The 17,601-nt window shown below is 31.5% G+C and overlaps 1 protein-coding gene across 2 annotated transcripts in view; it reads left to right on the forward strand.

Moving 5' to 3' along the window:
• Positions 1–17,601, forward strand: part of LOC141644262 (AP-1 complex subunit gamma-2-like) — a 29,194-nt gene that overhangs the window by 4,930 nt on the left and 6,663 nt on the right. Inside the window, exons 1-6 of one of the 2 annotated variants that reach the window (XM_074453742.1) lie at positions 11,001–11,392; positions 11,944–12,246; positions 12,343–12,484; positions 13,275–13,448; positions 13,999–14,178; positions 14,655–14,809. In XM_074453742.1, the coding sequence (XP_074309843.1) occupies positions 11,361–11,392; positions 11,944–12,246; positions 12,343–12,484; positions 13,275–13,448; positions 13,999–14,178; positions 14,655–14,809 (986 nt within the window). In that variant the 5' untranslated portion in view covers positions 11,001–11,360. Of the gene's footprint in view, positions 1–11,000; positions 11,393–11,943; positions 12,247–12,342; positions 12,485–13,274; positions 13,449–13,998; positions 14,179–14,654; positions 14,810–17,601 lie in introns of those variants that run through there. The other variant, XM_074453743.1, reaches the window with a different exon arrangement.

Raw genomic sequence — 17,601 nt, forward strand, 5'->3', positions numbered from 1 at the left:
ATTTTGTGATTATTGAGTAAGTATTATTTACAAGTACAACGCTTTTGAGACATTAACTAAAGAGTTTTTTGTAAATAACCCCCATATATGTTCCTCTTTTTACAAATAACCCCCTTATATGTCCATTTTTTGTAATAACCACCTTAATTTCTACTTAAATCAAAAATTAACCCCCAAACTAAATTACGATGACGATTTTTATAAAACACGATCTAATTAAGACATTTCGACTTTAATTTAACTAAACTACCTAAACTACCCTTAATAATTACACTCACCCAACCCACACCCTACTTCACTCATTCAAATCATTCATCCCCAAATTCATCCCCAAATCAATTATCTTAGTTTATCTTAGTCGGAGTATGAGGATTCGGATTGGTCTATTGGACGGTTCGAGCCTCATGGCCATGATTTCCTGAGTGACGACGAGACTGATGATAGATTTAAGGCAGCAGAATTAAAATTCCCTTGTCTTATTGAATTTTAAGTAGCAGTAACAAGAGTTTGCTTTGGATATTGAGGTGGTAATTGCGAATTGGAATTGGAATACGCACAAAGCCTTTGAGGCTTCCTTTCGTATATTTCCAAACAATCATTTTCACTCAAATTTTGTGTGTATTCATACAACAATGAGCTTGGTACTGACTTATATTTCAATAATCTTGAGTAATTCTGCACTTGTTCTTCTTCTTCGTCTTCTTCATGTTCTTCATTTCCTATATTACCTTTATATTGGGATTCTAAAAATGACTCCATTCTACAGAATTTAAGTACAAATTTGAAGTTGATGGATTGAGAAATTTTGGCCTAAAAAAGGCAAGTTACCCGAAGAAATTGTAATTTGGAGATGAATGAATGAATGATTTGAATGAGTGAGGGAGGAGGGTGTGGGTTGGGTGAGTGTAATTATTAAGGGTTGTTTAGGTAGTTTTGTTAAATTAAAGTTGAAATGTCGTAATTAGATCGTGTTTTTTAAAAATCGTCATCGTAATTTAGTTTGGGTGTTAATTTTTGAATTAAGTAGAAATTAAGGTGGTTATTACAAAAAATGGACATATAAGGGGGTTATTTGTAAAAAGAGGAACATATATGGGGGTTATTTACAAAAAAACTCTTAACTAAATTAAAATTGAAATTAAAAAAAACACAAGAATAAGTTAACTAAATTCAAATTGGAAAAAAAAAACATAGTATCACGTTCAACACATATAGTTTATACTCCATAAGAAATTATATTACGTTTTGAAATTTGGCCTCTAAACATTAAATGGTAAGATATTTTTCCGAAAAAAATGACCTTTTAAATAAATCAACTAGTTTTGGAGCCCGTGAAAATCACGGGATTGTTAATAATTTATTCTTTTAATCGGCTTAAAGATTATGCAATACAAATGTTTTTCTTAACCAACAAAAATTTAAGCGTTAGTTTAATTTCACTTTATTGATTAAATGAATTAGAGTTTTTACACCTGTAATTATAGATGGATAGTGAAAATAATTGCATATTTAATAAAAAAAAAAGTTGCTTAAGGTAACATTTTAAAATTATTATGTATGTGTTGCAAGTACGAACTAAATTTTCAGTACCTAATAATGGATATACTTGTATATTACAACAATTTTATATTCCTTCAATTTCAATGGATTTTATACTTTTAAAAAATTTCTGTCATATTTTAAAAATATGTAGAATGCCCTGTAATACCAAATAAGTAAAAAAATTGTGTCACAAATTATTTTCGCGTACAATAGATTTATGGAAAATAGTAAGAGAGTGAAGTAAAAGAGTATAACTTTAGAATTTCGAACAATTATTGGTAAAAATGAGCAAAATTAGTTATGCATCTTATGAATGACACACATAACAAATATTTAATCTATACAATATGTCACATAGGCGTGTCCACTTTGTTCAACCAAAAATATAAATAAATAAACATTCTTATACATTGTAAAAATAATTAGCTACAACTTAAAAATATCTCCTTAAACTATATTGACAAAAATGTCTAAGCTTACTGACTTACTCGTATAATCTTTAACACACTTTGAGTTATTTGATTTGTGACTAATTGAAGTCTTAACAAAAAAAAATTAAGGAAAAAAAAGGTGTTACGTGCAACATTAGTGCAACAAAGATAAACTGGGTAGAATTCACAAACTTTTGATAAAAAATCTTCCAAGAATTGGCGGATGTAATGTCTTATGTGGCTTCATTGAGATTTATACTACTATATGTAATTATACATACTACATAGTATAAAAGAAGTACCTGTCAAAAAATAAAAAGTCAATCAAACTATAATATTGAAATGTAAACTGAAACAATTAATTTAATTCTGTAGAATGAGATACAATTAAATACGAATATAAAATATATTGTAGCTACGTAAAGTTGTTATAAAGTCAAGTTGAAATGATTAATTCAATTAGGATTTTATGTGAACCAAATAATTTTGAATTGAGTGTGGAAGCTTAAAGATGAAAAATCTTCAAAATAAAATCTCAAAAGTGTTTAAGGTAGAGAAGTCAAAATATTGTGGTAATGCAAGTGATGATAATTGTAGACAAAAATATGACAATGTGTATAGGTAGTATAAATGAGGAGGGGGAAGCCAAAAAATCAACTAAGAAAGGATTTAGATGTTAAATTAGTAGAGTAAATTAATTATTAATTATTAATAGCTATAAAGATGAGAGGAAACTAAAAAGTTTATTGACATTTACATTCTTTTGTACAACATAAATTTTATTTTTATTTTCACTAATTATATGCATGTGACACATCACAATTCAAGATGACTTTTGATAGGAGACATTACTTAGTGAAATGCTTAGCTTTATCTTTTTAAAATATTGTATAGATTTCCCGTGAAAATCACGTGACTTTTCTAGCTCGTCATTAATAATTATTTGCTCACGTAATTTTTTTATATTTTCTTATAGTGTCTTGATACTTACATCATTCTTTATTGTTTATTTGTTATTGTATCATGTTTTATTATTCTTATTTGTTGTCTATAGCCAAATGATATTGTATTTACTCGACATTTAAATGATATCTTTTCTAGTTTATAACTTTATTAAAATGTTGATATCATAAAAATAGTAAGTAACATCAACCATAGTTATATTTTATGTTTGAAAATTATAATTATATTGAAAAATCAAACTATTCTTCACTCATTTTCACTTAACCGTTGTAACATTTAATCAAATAAAAAAAAAATTAAATGAGATGGATATAATAGATCGAGATAAAAAAATCGATATTACTGCAATATTCCCACTTCAAAAATTCAAAAATAAAAAAATATGTTACTATTTGATAGTCAAGTACGAGCAAAATATAAATTTTATTCAATACATATGTAATTTGTTGTTAATCCCAACAAATTAACTACACATTATTAATTAATGAATACATTAAAAAAAATTCCAAAACATTACATTTTTCTTAAGAATGTGTGAGACAAAAAAGTTAAGGGTACAAGTTTGGTTAAGCTAGAGTTTCATTCACCAAAGTTGGACATTCTTTCGCCACAATGGATGGTGATATATATTCGATCATCGATCATCAATAATCTCAAGTGTCATCATCAACATTCGACAACACCAAAAACGAACAATACGATATAAATGCTTGTTAATTACACATTCTCTTTTCTTCTATTTTTCTCTTATCTCTTCATTTCTCGTTCATTTTACCACAAAAGAAAGATAGTTTTTTTTTTTTAAAGTTCAATCAAATGAAAACAAATAGGTAAGCTAGATTCTCATCTACTAATCTTATTTTATAGGTAAAATTTGTTGATGGTTTCATAATTATGGAATATGAAAAGTTTGGTATTAAAGATGAATAAATTGTAATTATGAAATAGAGTAATGTTTGTAAGATGAAAGTTTACGTAGGATAAATGATATAATATATTGATTACTACTTTGTCTTTTTGTATTTTGTTTTTAATTTACTTTTTTCATTAATTTTTGATCCAGCATATAATTGTAACTACTCAATCCAGCATTTTTATGTTATTGTATAACTTGTATTACGTCACGTGTCTTTCTATTAGCTACTCAATCTAGGCTTTTTATATTATTGTATAGATTTCGAAAAAACAATTAATTTGGAATAAATTTTAAAGGATAATTAAACAATAAAAGTGGAATGGAGAAGGTCTCGTTTAAATTCACCATGAACACAAAATTATAAATATAATTATTTTAGTTTACTTACTAAATATATTGCTAAACAATGCAATTTCTATTTTTTTTTTTTTATAAAACCTTATCCTTTACGTGAAATAATTTCATGAACTAAATACATGGTATTACTACCCTTTTAAAATTCTATTATTAGTCTATAATTTCAGTTAAGTATTTACAAAATTTGTATGTAAATTACTTAAATTAAATAAATATTTATTTTCCAAATATTTTATATTTTCCTAAGAAAATATTTTATATGATCTTTAATACTCATTTGTTGATTAATTAGTTCTGTAAAACATCTTCTATATACAACAAAGTTATGGTATATTATTGTTTTTTTCTAGTAATAACAATAGTGAATTAATGCCTTTCAAAAAAAAAAAAAAATAGTGAATTAGTGACAATACAATTTTTTTTAACTTCATTTATTCTTTTTCGTTCTTAATTTCTTATATATTCAGTTTTTTTATTTCGAATACATATAATATTACTCCATATGAAATCTTGAAATTATTAACTTATAGTTAATGCGTATTTTTTTATTATAGTTTTTTTTAGTTAATTAAATTTAAAACTAATGGAATATGGATGGTTTTTTAAAGAAAATAAGTGAATTAAATTAATGCAATATAATAATAAATTGATAATGCATGTCATATTAGTTTGCCAAGTCATATTGTTATTGTGTATGTGGCTTTTTTCCATCCTATGTGGCATTTTTAGGCTAACCTTTTAATAGTATTTTTAGATGAAGATGATTTAAGTTTTTATTAAATGTCGAAAAAAATCGGATCTACTTTTAAAAAACTACTAGTTTTATTCCCGTGCAAGAAATGCACGGGTCGTAATAGCAGACATTATTATTAGATACATGAACATATAATTTAGCGTGATTAAGTGTTCAATACCGTGACAATATAAATAGTCCATATTTGGAGATTCGAATATTTGATAAATATTAGATTTGAATATTAGATAATGTACAATCGTATTTTATTAGAATTATATTAAAAGGTATTTAACATGTTAGACCCGTTGAATGTATGTAAATTGCAATATTTTATGTAAATTATGACATTTTAACATATATTTTAACAAAAGTAATTAAAATGGGAATAAGAGATAGGAATAAGAATTGTGTTGAGGATAGAAGGTAATTAAATAGAATAAGAAAACATGGGGGGATCCACATGTAAAAACTCAGCAGCCAATCATAAGCAAAGAAAAAACTTAGCTTTTATACTATGTAGATATTAGATAATTTCATAGTAACAACAAAATATAAAAAAAAAAATCGCTAATAAACCAATAAATTTGCATTAAAAAAATTAGGACTCAAAAGGAACTATTAGATTATTCTTTACAAAAATCCAATCATTTATAATGACTAAATCTGAATATTTTCATTCTTAAAATACTATATTATTTTTTATTTTGATAATTTGAAAAAGTTCAATTACGAAATAGGAGAAAAAAATATCATAATTTCCATGTAATATAATGATTGAGATAAAACATAAAAAAAAAATACTAGAAAAACACATACATGACAAATTAATCATGGACTCTCAATTAAAGAGAGCTTGGTTTTAGTTAGGATGTATATGACGATTGAGGAGGCAGCCTAGAGTCATGATTGATAGGCTTTGCTCTTAAAGAGAGCTTGGTTTTCTCGAGATCTCTTTCTCGAGTTGTATTCTAGTGTGATATTCTTACAAAATTGTAGTTTTATTTCTTATTGAAATAACATGATAATTTTTTGCAAAAAAAAATCATGAGCTCTCAATAATCAATTGCATGTTTGATCGAAGAAACAAATCGACAAGAAAATTATGAATTAGCGTTGGTGATATTAGAGGGATGGGGGTAAGGATGATGAAAAATTAATGACAAAGGTGTGGAACGAGGATTATTTTGGATTTCATTTTCCACCTTTCAAAATAATCAACATATGCATGTGGATGGTTCTACACAAATAGGATTATACATCCAGTTGTACCATAAGCATTGTACAACCAAGGTATCGGAATTCGAGCTTATATTTATTTTTCTTGAGCTAAATCAAAGTTCATATTTTTAATGTGTATAAATAGATGAGTTCAATATTTTCTAATAAAGCTCATATTATTTAACATAAATCTCGGATATTTTATCACAAAACTCAGATTTTACACCGTACAACATATACAACTGGTTGTATAATTCATGAATTGATGGTTCTAGATTTCCAAGGGAGAGGAAGTGAATTATTTAGTGGAGGCATTTTATTTTAGGGTTTTCAGTTTGAAAAATAAAAGGGTGAGAGTATGGGTTTAGTTTATGAAACTACACATAATTAACCTTGGAAGTGGTGTATGGTTATTTGGGCCGAATAGAATTCATTTGAGTAATATACTAATGGGCTAGATCTGTTAAATAGGTCGTGCTCGGGTGGGCTTGGTTATAAAATGGGTTAAACCACTCATATATCAATTATACGGGTTAGAGGTTCGGTCAAATGTGTACAACACTAAAATAGTCATGACGGGTTGAGATAATATATAGTTATTTTCAATCTCGCTGATATAAGATTTTTTTTGTTCTTTATATCGGTTTAAATGTATTAATTAAAATCATCCCATATTTACTAAATGAATAGGTGAAACTCTAAATTTTCCCGTCTAAACATATTTCCTAAAATAAAGTTTAGTTATTTTTAGCATATTGTATAAGTATGTTGGGCTATAATACTCATAATCTTTCAGATTTATATATTTATGTCATTTAGTATTTTACATTCTACACAAAATTATCTCTAATCTTTTGATATAAAAAGGAATTCTTTTTTTGTCGAAAGAATCATACGAAAAAAAAATTCATTGATTTTCTATGATAAAAAGTTACGACTAAAAATATATTATCAGTAAAATTTTATAAAATAACATTATTAATCTCTCGGTAATAAGAAAAACTTTCATTGAAATACTCATTTCATGATTAACATGATATTGACTTTGATTTTTCAAATCAAAATATAACGATGAGAAATGTAAAAAAAAAAAGATTAGTTAATTTAAATTTCATAAATATAATAGACTAAAAAAAAGGAAAACTCTATATATATCGTGCATACATTGCACAGGAGCTAAATTAGTATTGTATTAACTAAATAATCCATTTTTTATCAATTTTTTAATTGATCGTGAATTTAAAATTCATCTAATATTTTAATCATGCTTATTTTTATGCTCATATATCCAATAATAGAACCTATTATTAATAACGACACGTGAATTTTATATACGAATTTAAAACTAGTAAAGGGTTAATCCCAAGCCCAACCCAATCAAAATTGCCCTAATGACTCTCTTTAAAAAGGTAAAATCACACGCCGACTTTTCACTCCTATTTTTTTTATTTCTTACCGTCTTTTTTTTTTTGTTTTTTCCTCTCTAACATTACATCATCTTATCCGACATTACACGATGGGTGACTTTGTTGTACCTAAGGATCAAAATCAGAAACTGTTATCCAAAAGTCAGTTGAGTGAGCTTATTGTGAGGTTAAAAGGTAAGTATGGGTTGGAGGCAACACCTCAAGGGTTTTCTTGGAGGGATTTAAACATTGAGGATGTTAGCGTCATAGCCATTTACAGTTCATTTGTACTATTTAAATTTCAACTAAACTTTTAGTGCACCGAGTTTGAAAAAGCTAAAGATTTGGTACCTTCGAAAGATTACATGATCAGGGTTTTAAACACCTTGAAATCAAAGCCTAGTGTTGATTTTTTTTATGGAGCTCTCTAAAAGAAATATAACCGATGAATCGGAATTTTCAAAGGTGAAATCAGTTGCTAAGGTATTATAATTGTTGTTGTTGTTGTAATGTTGTACTATTGTTTGTTGTTAGTTATATGTGTAGGTAAACCAGTCAAGAGTTTTAAGTAAATAATCATTTAGTTTTGTAATAATATATATATATATATATATATATATATATAACTAATTATGCAAATTACTATCTACAACCCTATAACTAACTTCATCCTACTACTAAATTGACAGAAATGGGACTAAGTAACATTTTAGTCACTTGAGCATACTACCCTTCACTTGAGCATACTACCCTTAATGTCTAATGACTATTATGCCCTCACTTAATTTTCATAACATTAACTCATTCTAACCTTCGTTCTCACCATTTTAGCATGAATTACCCGGATTTACTATTTTTTTACATTCACCATCATACTACCCTGACGTATATGTTATGTATATTGCAACAATATATATCCATTTTACTACAATTTACTAATATTTTGCCACGAATATTGGTATTCTATATGTGTTTTGCCACGACTAGGATGACAACGGGAATCCAGATCCTACGGACCGAATATGAATCGCAATACTTGAGATCCAGTGGATAAGGATATATGGATCGTATGGTCGAGATCGAGATCATACCCTTAGATCTATTTTTATTTTATTTTCTTAAACAATAAGTTAAGTTAAACAAATAGTAAAATTACACTTTATAAGCGTATAAAACATATGAACATGGTATAATTTGTCCACCAATCAAATTATAAATCTCGAAAAATTAATCAATTTATAAAAAAATAATTGGATTTCTAGTCTACGATTTATGCTCAATTAAAGATTTTAAAAATGATAAAAAGAGCATGTCGTACTTAAAAATTCAAACGTCAAGGTTAGGCTTAAACGACTGGAGACCACCTACAAAATGACAGTTTAATAGTACTACGTGATTTCCCGAATAAAATGAAGTCAATATACCTAATGGCTTGTTAATAGCTCATGAACAATTACGATAGTATGCTTTTCAAAATTGAAGATGGTTCACTAAAGATAACTGTGGATAAAAGCCATAATTCGACACCGGCCCAATCAAGACTTCTCAGTTTCTCATGTATTAGGCTAAAACTCATTGGGTACAATCAAGACTTCTCAGTTTAAAAGACCCAACAGACTGAAAATGATGCACAGATCGGTTTTTTCTTGATTAAGTGTAGTAGGCATCATTTTCCTACCATCTATTTCGAAATTCCTCTACGAAAACCCCGCTGGTTCTAAACTTAAATCGCTAACCTTCTTAATCTTAGTGATTGCTTTACTTAATTGGGTGTCTTTTACTGCTATTTTCCATAACAAATTTTGGAAAGGGTTTTCCTTTTCATCTTCTTCTTCCTCGGATTCTTCGTCTTCCGTGTTGTTTTCTTTTTCAAGTTCAGGTTTGTTCCTTCCCATTTTCAAAATTGGAGTGTTGGGAAATGGGAGTGTGAGAGTGGAAGTTTAGGGTTATCAAACTTCCTTTTTAGGCAAGTACGATACTTTTAGATAAGTATTAGAATATTCGACAATTTATTAAACTAATATAGTTTACCTCTCATTTGAAAAGGGTTTAAAATCCGTATATATAATTTCAAAAAGATATTTTATTACCCTTATTTGTATAAAAGTTAAACAATGATTGTCGGGTCAATAATTGTCTGGTCATTAATTTTATCGAGTCAATATCAAATCGGGTTCATATTGATTGAGTCACTGGTTAGTGGGTCGTGTCTGGTTACAATTCATCATCAGGCCGGGTTTGCTATGGTTGGACTAAGTTTGCCCTCTCTAATTATGGGGCAACCTACCCTTTCGGGTCAAATAGTTTATCAGGCCACATCATTTTATGTTAATTTGATGTATCGGGTTTGGGGTTGGTCGTTATCGGGTTTAGTTACTCTATCACATCACTTTCATTATTTTCCATTAAGTTGTACTTTTCAATCATTATTCGGTTTATTTACTTCGTTATTAAGTCAAACGTATCAAACAAACCATTAATAAATCGCTTTCATTTTCGATCAATATTAAGCTTAGTAATTGTCGAGTCAATACCAGATTGGTTTCATATCGAGTTAAGTCAAGGTTCGGGTATTGGTCATTGTTCGTCGGGTTGCATCGGCTGCCAGATTGCAAACGAGCGGTTAGGGTAGATTTTGATTATAATTAAATTTTCAAGGTCTTTTAGGTCCACTTTTAAATTTGCTGGGTCGGTTCGAATTTGCCGGCTCTCGTACAACTAGACGAACTAGTACACACAAGTCTATAGCTGATCAAATGGCCCAAACCCATAGGCCCTACCCGGCCATGCCCGTTTTTTTAAGGGCTTGGGCCTTTAGTTTTGGCCCAAAAAAGCCCATGGGCCGACCTTAAAAGGCCCAAAATATTTTGGGGCCGGGTTTGGGCCAAGCGTTAGGCCCAAATTTTGGCCCAACCCAGCCCATATTTATTAATAATGAATATTTTTTCTAATAAAACCTATTGAAGTAACGTTAAAGTTTTACCCAACTCTTTACAAACTCAAGTATATTTTTTTAGATTTATAAAACAAAGTATACATAACATAAATCATATCTAAGAATGCATGATTAAGCATTCTAAAGTAGCGATTTTTGTCATTATTTTATTTTAGAGAGCAATTCATATGCATTTCATCATATTTTGTGCAATTTTATAAACTATGTATGTTTTAAAAGTTGTAATTGAAGGTATTACGCTAATTATTTCCTAGGGTAAATCGTAAATTTTAGGGCCTGAAAAAGCCCTTTTAGGCCCAAAAGCCCGCATTAGCCCATAAGGGCCGGGTTTGGGCTTGCTAAATAAGCCCAAGCACTTGACCCGACTCGGCCCGGCCCACACAAATGGACCGTTTTTGTTATAGAGGCCCAGCCCAAGCCCGCATTGGCTCGGCCCATGATCACCTCTACACAAGTCGATCTCGTTAACCCCATTGTCAAACAAAAAAAAAAAAAAAAAAACCAACTCACAACACCCCAAAAAGAAAGAAAATTAAGACTACATTGAAACCCCCAATTAACTTAATTAATCACTTTCGAAAAAAGAAGTAATTTAATTAATCCACTCAAATTAATTCCATTGCTCGTCCTTAATCTTTCCTCTCTTTTAATCCCAATTCCTCAGATCTCACAACATTTCCACATTGTTTTTTTTTTTTTTTAACAAAATTTTGATCCTTTTCATACCCTTTTGATCACCCTGCAGATTTGATTCATACCCATTTTTGATTTTGTAATTGGTTTGTTTTCAATAATCAATTAAATCAAGTGTTTATTGTTACCCGGTTATAAAATCATGAATCCCTTTTCTTCAGGTACCCGTTTGAGGTAAGTTTCAATTATATCTTCCATTTTCATAATTTCCCAGATCATGCTTTTGGACCTTTTGTTAATGTTGTTTTTGTAGTTACAATTTCCTACTTCGTCTGTTCCATTTGATTGTATACGTCGTGTTTTAAAATAGCACAAATTCTCATTTGTGACGGCAATATCCGTCACAAGCTTGTGACGGGTCGAATAAAACTCACATGGGTAGGATAAAGACAAGTATATGGGAATTCCTAGGCACTATGATCTTTGTCTTATTTACCCAATTGGGTAATATTGACCCGTATCCGTCACAAGGAAGACAACTGCAAATAGTAGTGGTCTGCAACATTTTGTGCCAATGTGTAAGTTCATCCTAGTTAAGACGACTCTCCCAACCGATTTAAGTAAGACCGTCTTAAGTAAGACCTACTGGTATGTTAGGGTATCACAATGCAAGTAATATGATTAGGTTAAATTGGGAATTCGAATGCACATTTCGAGATTGTGTCGAAAGTAGGAGTTGTTCTATCCAAATTTTGTTATGATATATGCTATTATTCATAATGCAGGGACATGATTCGCTCTATACGAGCTAGTAAAACAGCTGCAGAGGAACGGGCAGTTGTCCGGAAAGAGTGTGCATCTATTCGTGCTGCCATTAGCGAAAATGACCCGGATTATAGGCATAGGAACATGGCCAAGCTTATGTTTATTCATATGCTTGGTTACCCTACACATTTTGGTCAAATGGAATGTCTTAAGTTGATTGCGTCTCCGGGATTTCCTGAAAAGAGAATAGGATATCTTGGGCTTATGTTGCTTCTCGATGAAAGACAAGAAGTTCTTATGTTGGTTACGAATTCCTTAAAACAGTATCCTTATATTTGTTTTCTGATTCAGTTTATTGTTATAGTGTTTTGTGCTTACTTCACAATGTAGTGTTGTTATTTCCTTAAATTATATACTAGAGACCTCAACCATACAAACCAGTACATCGTGGGGCTCGCTCTTTGTGCTCTTGGGAACATTTGTTCCGCTGAAATGGCTCGTGACCTTGCCCCAGAAGTTGAGCGATTACTTCTGTTTCGGGATCCAAACGTTCGCAAAAAGGTAAATGTTGCTCATACAAGAGTAGATATTTTCTATGTGCCAACTTATTTCGAGCAGATTGTGTCATTGTATAGTTGATTTAATTGATTGTTGATCCTAGAATGCAATCTGAGAGGCAGCATTGGTTCTTCCGTACCTCTAGACATTGTTTAGGAAATGATATTAAAGGACCGTCGTTTTTGCTTTCCATATATATTATGAGAAGCATGGATCTTCATTTCACATTGCCGTCAGCCAGCCGGTCTTTGAATCAGTTCATATGCAAAGTTCTTGAGCCTCTATACATCCGGCTATACATACTACTGGCCCAAATTATTTTGAGCTTCTATAACTTTTTTTTTTTTTTTTTTTTTTTTTTTTTAAATCATTTACATTTTTTTAGCTTCCTTGAACAAAAGCTCTTACACTGAGCTTTTATAAAAAGCTCTGAATACATTTTGATTTCGTTTGAGACATAGTCACGGAGCATTGAGATAATTCTTGTGTGTTTTAAAGCAAAGATCTTGAGCTTGGATCTGTGATAGAACTGCTTGTATAATCTTTTTTTCTTGTTCTTCTGGATCTCTGGCTGTCACAGCAACATTTTTCTCCTAGAAGTCGCAAGAGTGTTCTTCGTTTCCTGTTGCGGCAATTTGACCAATGTCACTTGCATATATTGTATGTGGTCATTGATTCCCATGGTGAAAATGAAAGTTGTCCAATACTCCGTATATGTTTACAATGTTTACGTGTTCGATATCTGAAGTTTGAATCATAAGAACCCTAATAACTAACTCCTCCTATGAAATAGGCAGCCCTGTGTTCAATACGGATTATAAAGAAAGTCCCTGACCTCGCGGAAAATTTCATTAATCCTGCTGCTGCTCTACTGAAAGAAAAGCACCATGGAGTCTTGATAACTGGAGTTCAACTTTGTACCGATTTGTGTAAAGTTAGTGAAGATGCCCTTGAGTATTTCAGAAAGGTATCATCTCCCCTACTTAAATCTTCAACAGTATGCCATGTACTGATGTACTCGTGTCTGCGTGTATTTTTGTTATGCTGATTTGGTTACTGCATGACTTATCAGTTGTAGCTTTTTCATCTTGTTTTTTCCTTTATTGAAGTGTAAAACTGGTTGTACACTTGTACCACAGGTTAAATTACCTAAAGTGTTTATTTGGTTGGCAGTTTTCTTATGCAACATGTAATTATCCTGCGTTCGATGTAAATGGATTAGATTTAATGTGTGCGGGCTTCAATTTCTTTTTTGTTTTTGTTTTACACCTATAAAACTTGTGACCAGTAAACTTGTGATTTGAGCTAGTGTGAGCTCTCTTGCCATCTTCAAGAAGGGGTTTTAGTTTTAAGTGCCACTAGATCTTTTGCGCAGAGTGAAATTAGTGCACACTGTTGCTGATAGTTGATTTAAATTTACTTTGTGAGTCAAATTCATTTTTCTGTTCCTTTTCAACAAGTTTGCAATGGCTCCAGCATTATTGTGATTAACTTCTTCCTTTTTTTTTTTTTTCTAGAAATGCACAGATGCTGTCGTGAGAGTTTTAAAGGATCTAGTGAACAGTTCGTACGCTCCGGAATATGATGTTGCTGGGATTGCGGACCCTTTCCTGCACATGAGACTGTTGAGGTTTTTGCGTGTTTTGGGCCATGGGGATGCTGACGCCAGTGAATGCATGAATGACATACTTGCACAGGTTTGTGGGTATTCTCTCTAGACTCTATGTATGTCCATGTGGGTATGAGTCCCATAGATAGTTTCTTTTACCCTCTGACATTTATTGAACTTCCTTATTCCTTTTGAGTTGTATACGTTTTCCAATCACGTAAGTGGGAGTTTAAAAAGGTATACAATTCATTGGAACAGCGGAAGTATGCTAAGGGGGTTGCTCCAAGTTTGGGCATATATTATAAATTTGCATGTCCGCCTCTGACTATGCAGCTAATGAATTCTGTAGAAATTCTCTTTACACAAATGGATTCAAGTTATTCATAGACTTCTAATTTCTTCTTAGGTTCAAATTCCTTATATGCGCAAATGAATTATGTTTCTTTATTTTTTCAATTTTTTTCATTGCTGATGTTGCTGGTTTGCTCTACAACTTCTTCAGCCTGGTGCTTTTAATGACTTCCTTTCCTGTTTCATCATTTGAAATGTTATATGTGCTTTTAGGTGGCAACAAAAACGGAGTCAATCAAGAATGCAGGGAATGCCATTCTCTATGAATGTGTGGAAACTATCATGAGAATTGAAGACAACAGTGGCCTGCGTGTACTTGCTATAAATATTCTGGGAAGATTTCTATCAAACAAGGACAATAATATCAGGTCTATACTTTTCTTTGTTTGACTGTCCTTTTCATTTTCCAGCTATTTTATCAAATTACATGCATGAAATTAGCGACTTTGCTCTTGGGTAGTTGGGTGTTTACTTGTATTTCGACGTCTACATTCTCACGTATCATAAATGGGTGTTTGTGGGTTACTTCTCTGGGAAGAGAGGACTTAGACAGGGTGATCCCTTGTCTCCTCTTCATTGTTCTTTGTATGGAAATCCTATCTAGGATTTTGAGGAGGATTAAAATGCAACCCCATTTCAGCTATCATCCTAAATGCTCAAGAATTGGCCTAACACATTTAATATTTGCGGATGATTTGTTGGTGTTTGGTAGGGGTGATCTACCCTCTATAGTTGCTGCTGACAAGAGTTTGAAATCGTTATCTGAGTTCTTGAGTTCTTTGGTCTGACCCCTAATCCCAATAAGACCAATATCTACTTTGCTGGAGTGAAGCCTGATATTAAGGAACTCATATTGCATGCTACTAATTATGTGGAGGGTAACTCCCCCTGAATATTTGGGCACACCTTTACATTTTTCGAGACGTACAAAAGAAATCTAGTTATTCATTTTATAAATTTTCTTACATTACTTTAATAAATTCTTTTTCATTTTATGGTTATGTATAGTTTATAATTTTATACCAATTTTATTTTATTTTAGTTAATAAATTAAATTTTAAAGTTCAATGATGAAAAGATTATAGGTTGATGAAAAGATTGTTATTTTTTAAAGGGTAAATTGATAACCTATACCTAGAATAACACCACTTTTCAAAACTTACACCTAACAACTTTTTTTAAAAACTTATACCTAAAATTCTATTTTCTTTCCAACTTGACCATTACTCAAAAAAAGACATAAATATACCATTTTACCCTCTTACTAGTTAGTTAATCTATCCATTCTTTCTTCTTCACATAACCCAGTAACCCCACCTCTACCATAACTACCACCATGTAACCCCCTCTTTTCCCACCGGCATCACCACCACTGCCATCACCGACACCTCGTGATTGTCATGTCGGACCCGTTTCAGTTTTATTTGTCGAACACAACCGTATACATATTTGTCAGTTTGATTGTTGCGTACTTGATCTCAACAACAACACAACCAACAATGTCTCCTCCATTGTCTTCAATCTTTATATTATGTGTCACTCAAACAATCACACTACTAGCACACTATACATAACTCCAAAGAAAGAGAAAAACATGGACTATGAACATCCCCTTCACAACAAACAACAAAGAAGTGAAGCACATTTTCAAGAAACTCCACATAAATCACGGCCCTAATTGCGCTCAATTCAGCGAAACCCTAATTTTACCCTCCACAGTATCATCCTCATCGTCATCAATATGGACATTGACGTCGACTTCGATTGCGCAATCCCAGTTGCAATTATTTCATTTCGATCAATCAAATTCAAGTTCCTCGACGTTTGCGGCGGCGGAGGAGGGAGGATTGGTGGCAGCTGCGACGGCGATAAAAAGTCGGGGATGGGATTTATTCCAGTTCTCAATCTTATCAGTTATATTAAGTTGGTAATGGGTTTACGGGGTTGAGAGAGGGTGGGTTAATTATAAGGGTAAAACAGTCAATTTATGTCTTTTTTTGAGATTCGGTATTAAGTTAGTAAGAAAATAGGAGTTTAGGTATAAGTTTTAGAAAAACATTATCTTAGGTATAAGATTTGAAAAATGGTATTATACTAGGTTTAAGTTATCAATTTACCCTTTTTTAAATGAAAGAATAGTTTAATGAAAGAAAATCTAATTTATTTCCATATTTAAGATGTAGCATTTTGGAGGGAATTTTTTTTGAGATCCTTATTCTCTTAGTAGATAGGGGATTGTAGTAGTCATGCCAGGGATGCTTTCACTGCGACATTGGTTTCTCACAACGCCCTCCCTACCATTGATAATTTGTGTAAGAGAGGCTTGTGTATAGTCAATAAATGCGTCCTTTGTTGCCAGGACTCGGAGTCAGCAGGGCATTTATTTTTTGGCCGTCATTTTTCTGCTGCTGTAATGCAGCACATTCTGGTTTGGCAAGGAGTCACTAGGAGGGTTCTTAGTCTGAACTCTGAAGCATGAGTTATATAACTTGGCTAAACTCTGAAGGATGAGCTGGAAGAAGGTTTGGGCAAGGTGCTCTCTTGCAGAGGTTGTATATGTCATCTGGCAAGAGAGAAATAGTCGAATTTTCATAGGAAAGCAACAAACTATTGAACAGCTTCTCTATAGAGTTAAATCTGCTGTTAGTCTAAGAATGTACTCTTGGTCGAGGGGTTATGAAAACTCTGATATGGTACAGTATATACCAGGTTAGATTGTTTATTAGTGAGCTATTAGTTTCTGTAAGAAATATTTTTGTCTTAATGAGAATGAGCTGATTTCTTCAAATAAAAATAAATAAATTTAAAATTAGTGACTTGGCACTATTTTCAGCTTCAACTTCTTTGATAGAAGACAACTAAAATTTCCATGCAGTTTCTATCTCTTTGTTCCCCCTTGGTGTGTGTGTTCCTCTTACCTCACTCCTTGAATCACATGTGCCTATTTATCTTTCATTCTTTAATTCTGTTCATTGTCAAATAATACAATCTCCTTTTTATGCATGGTTGGTAGCACGATAATTGAGAATCATTGTGTTTTTTGATTGAGGAAATGAGTTAACAGTATTAACTGATGTCCAACAATTTGAGGGTGTGGTTTTATATGAGATAACATGATACTGCTGGCAGCATGGCACAGGAATGGCATGTGCTACTCTTA

Source organism: Silene latifolia, chromosome 2, assembly GCF_048544455.1.
Source record: "Silene latifolia isolate original U9 population chromosome 2, ASM4854445v1, whole genome shotgun sequence".
NCBI classification, from domain to species: Eukaryota; Viridiplantae; Streptophyta; class Magnoliopsida; order Caryophyllales; family Caryophyllaceae; genus Silene; species Silene latifolia.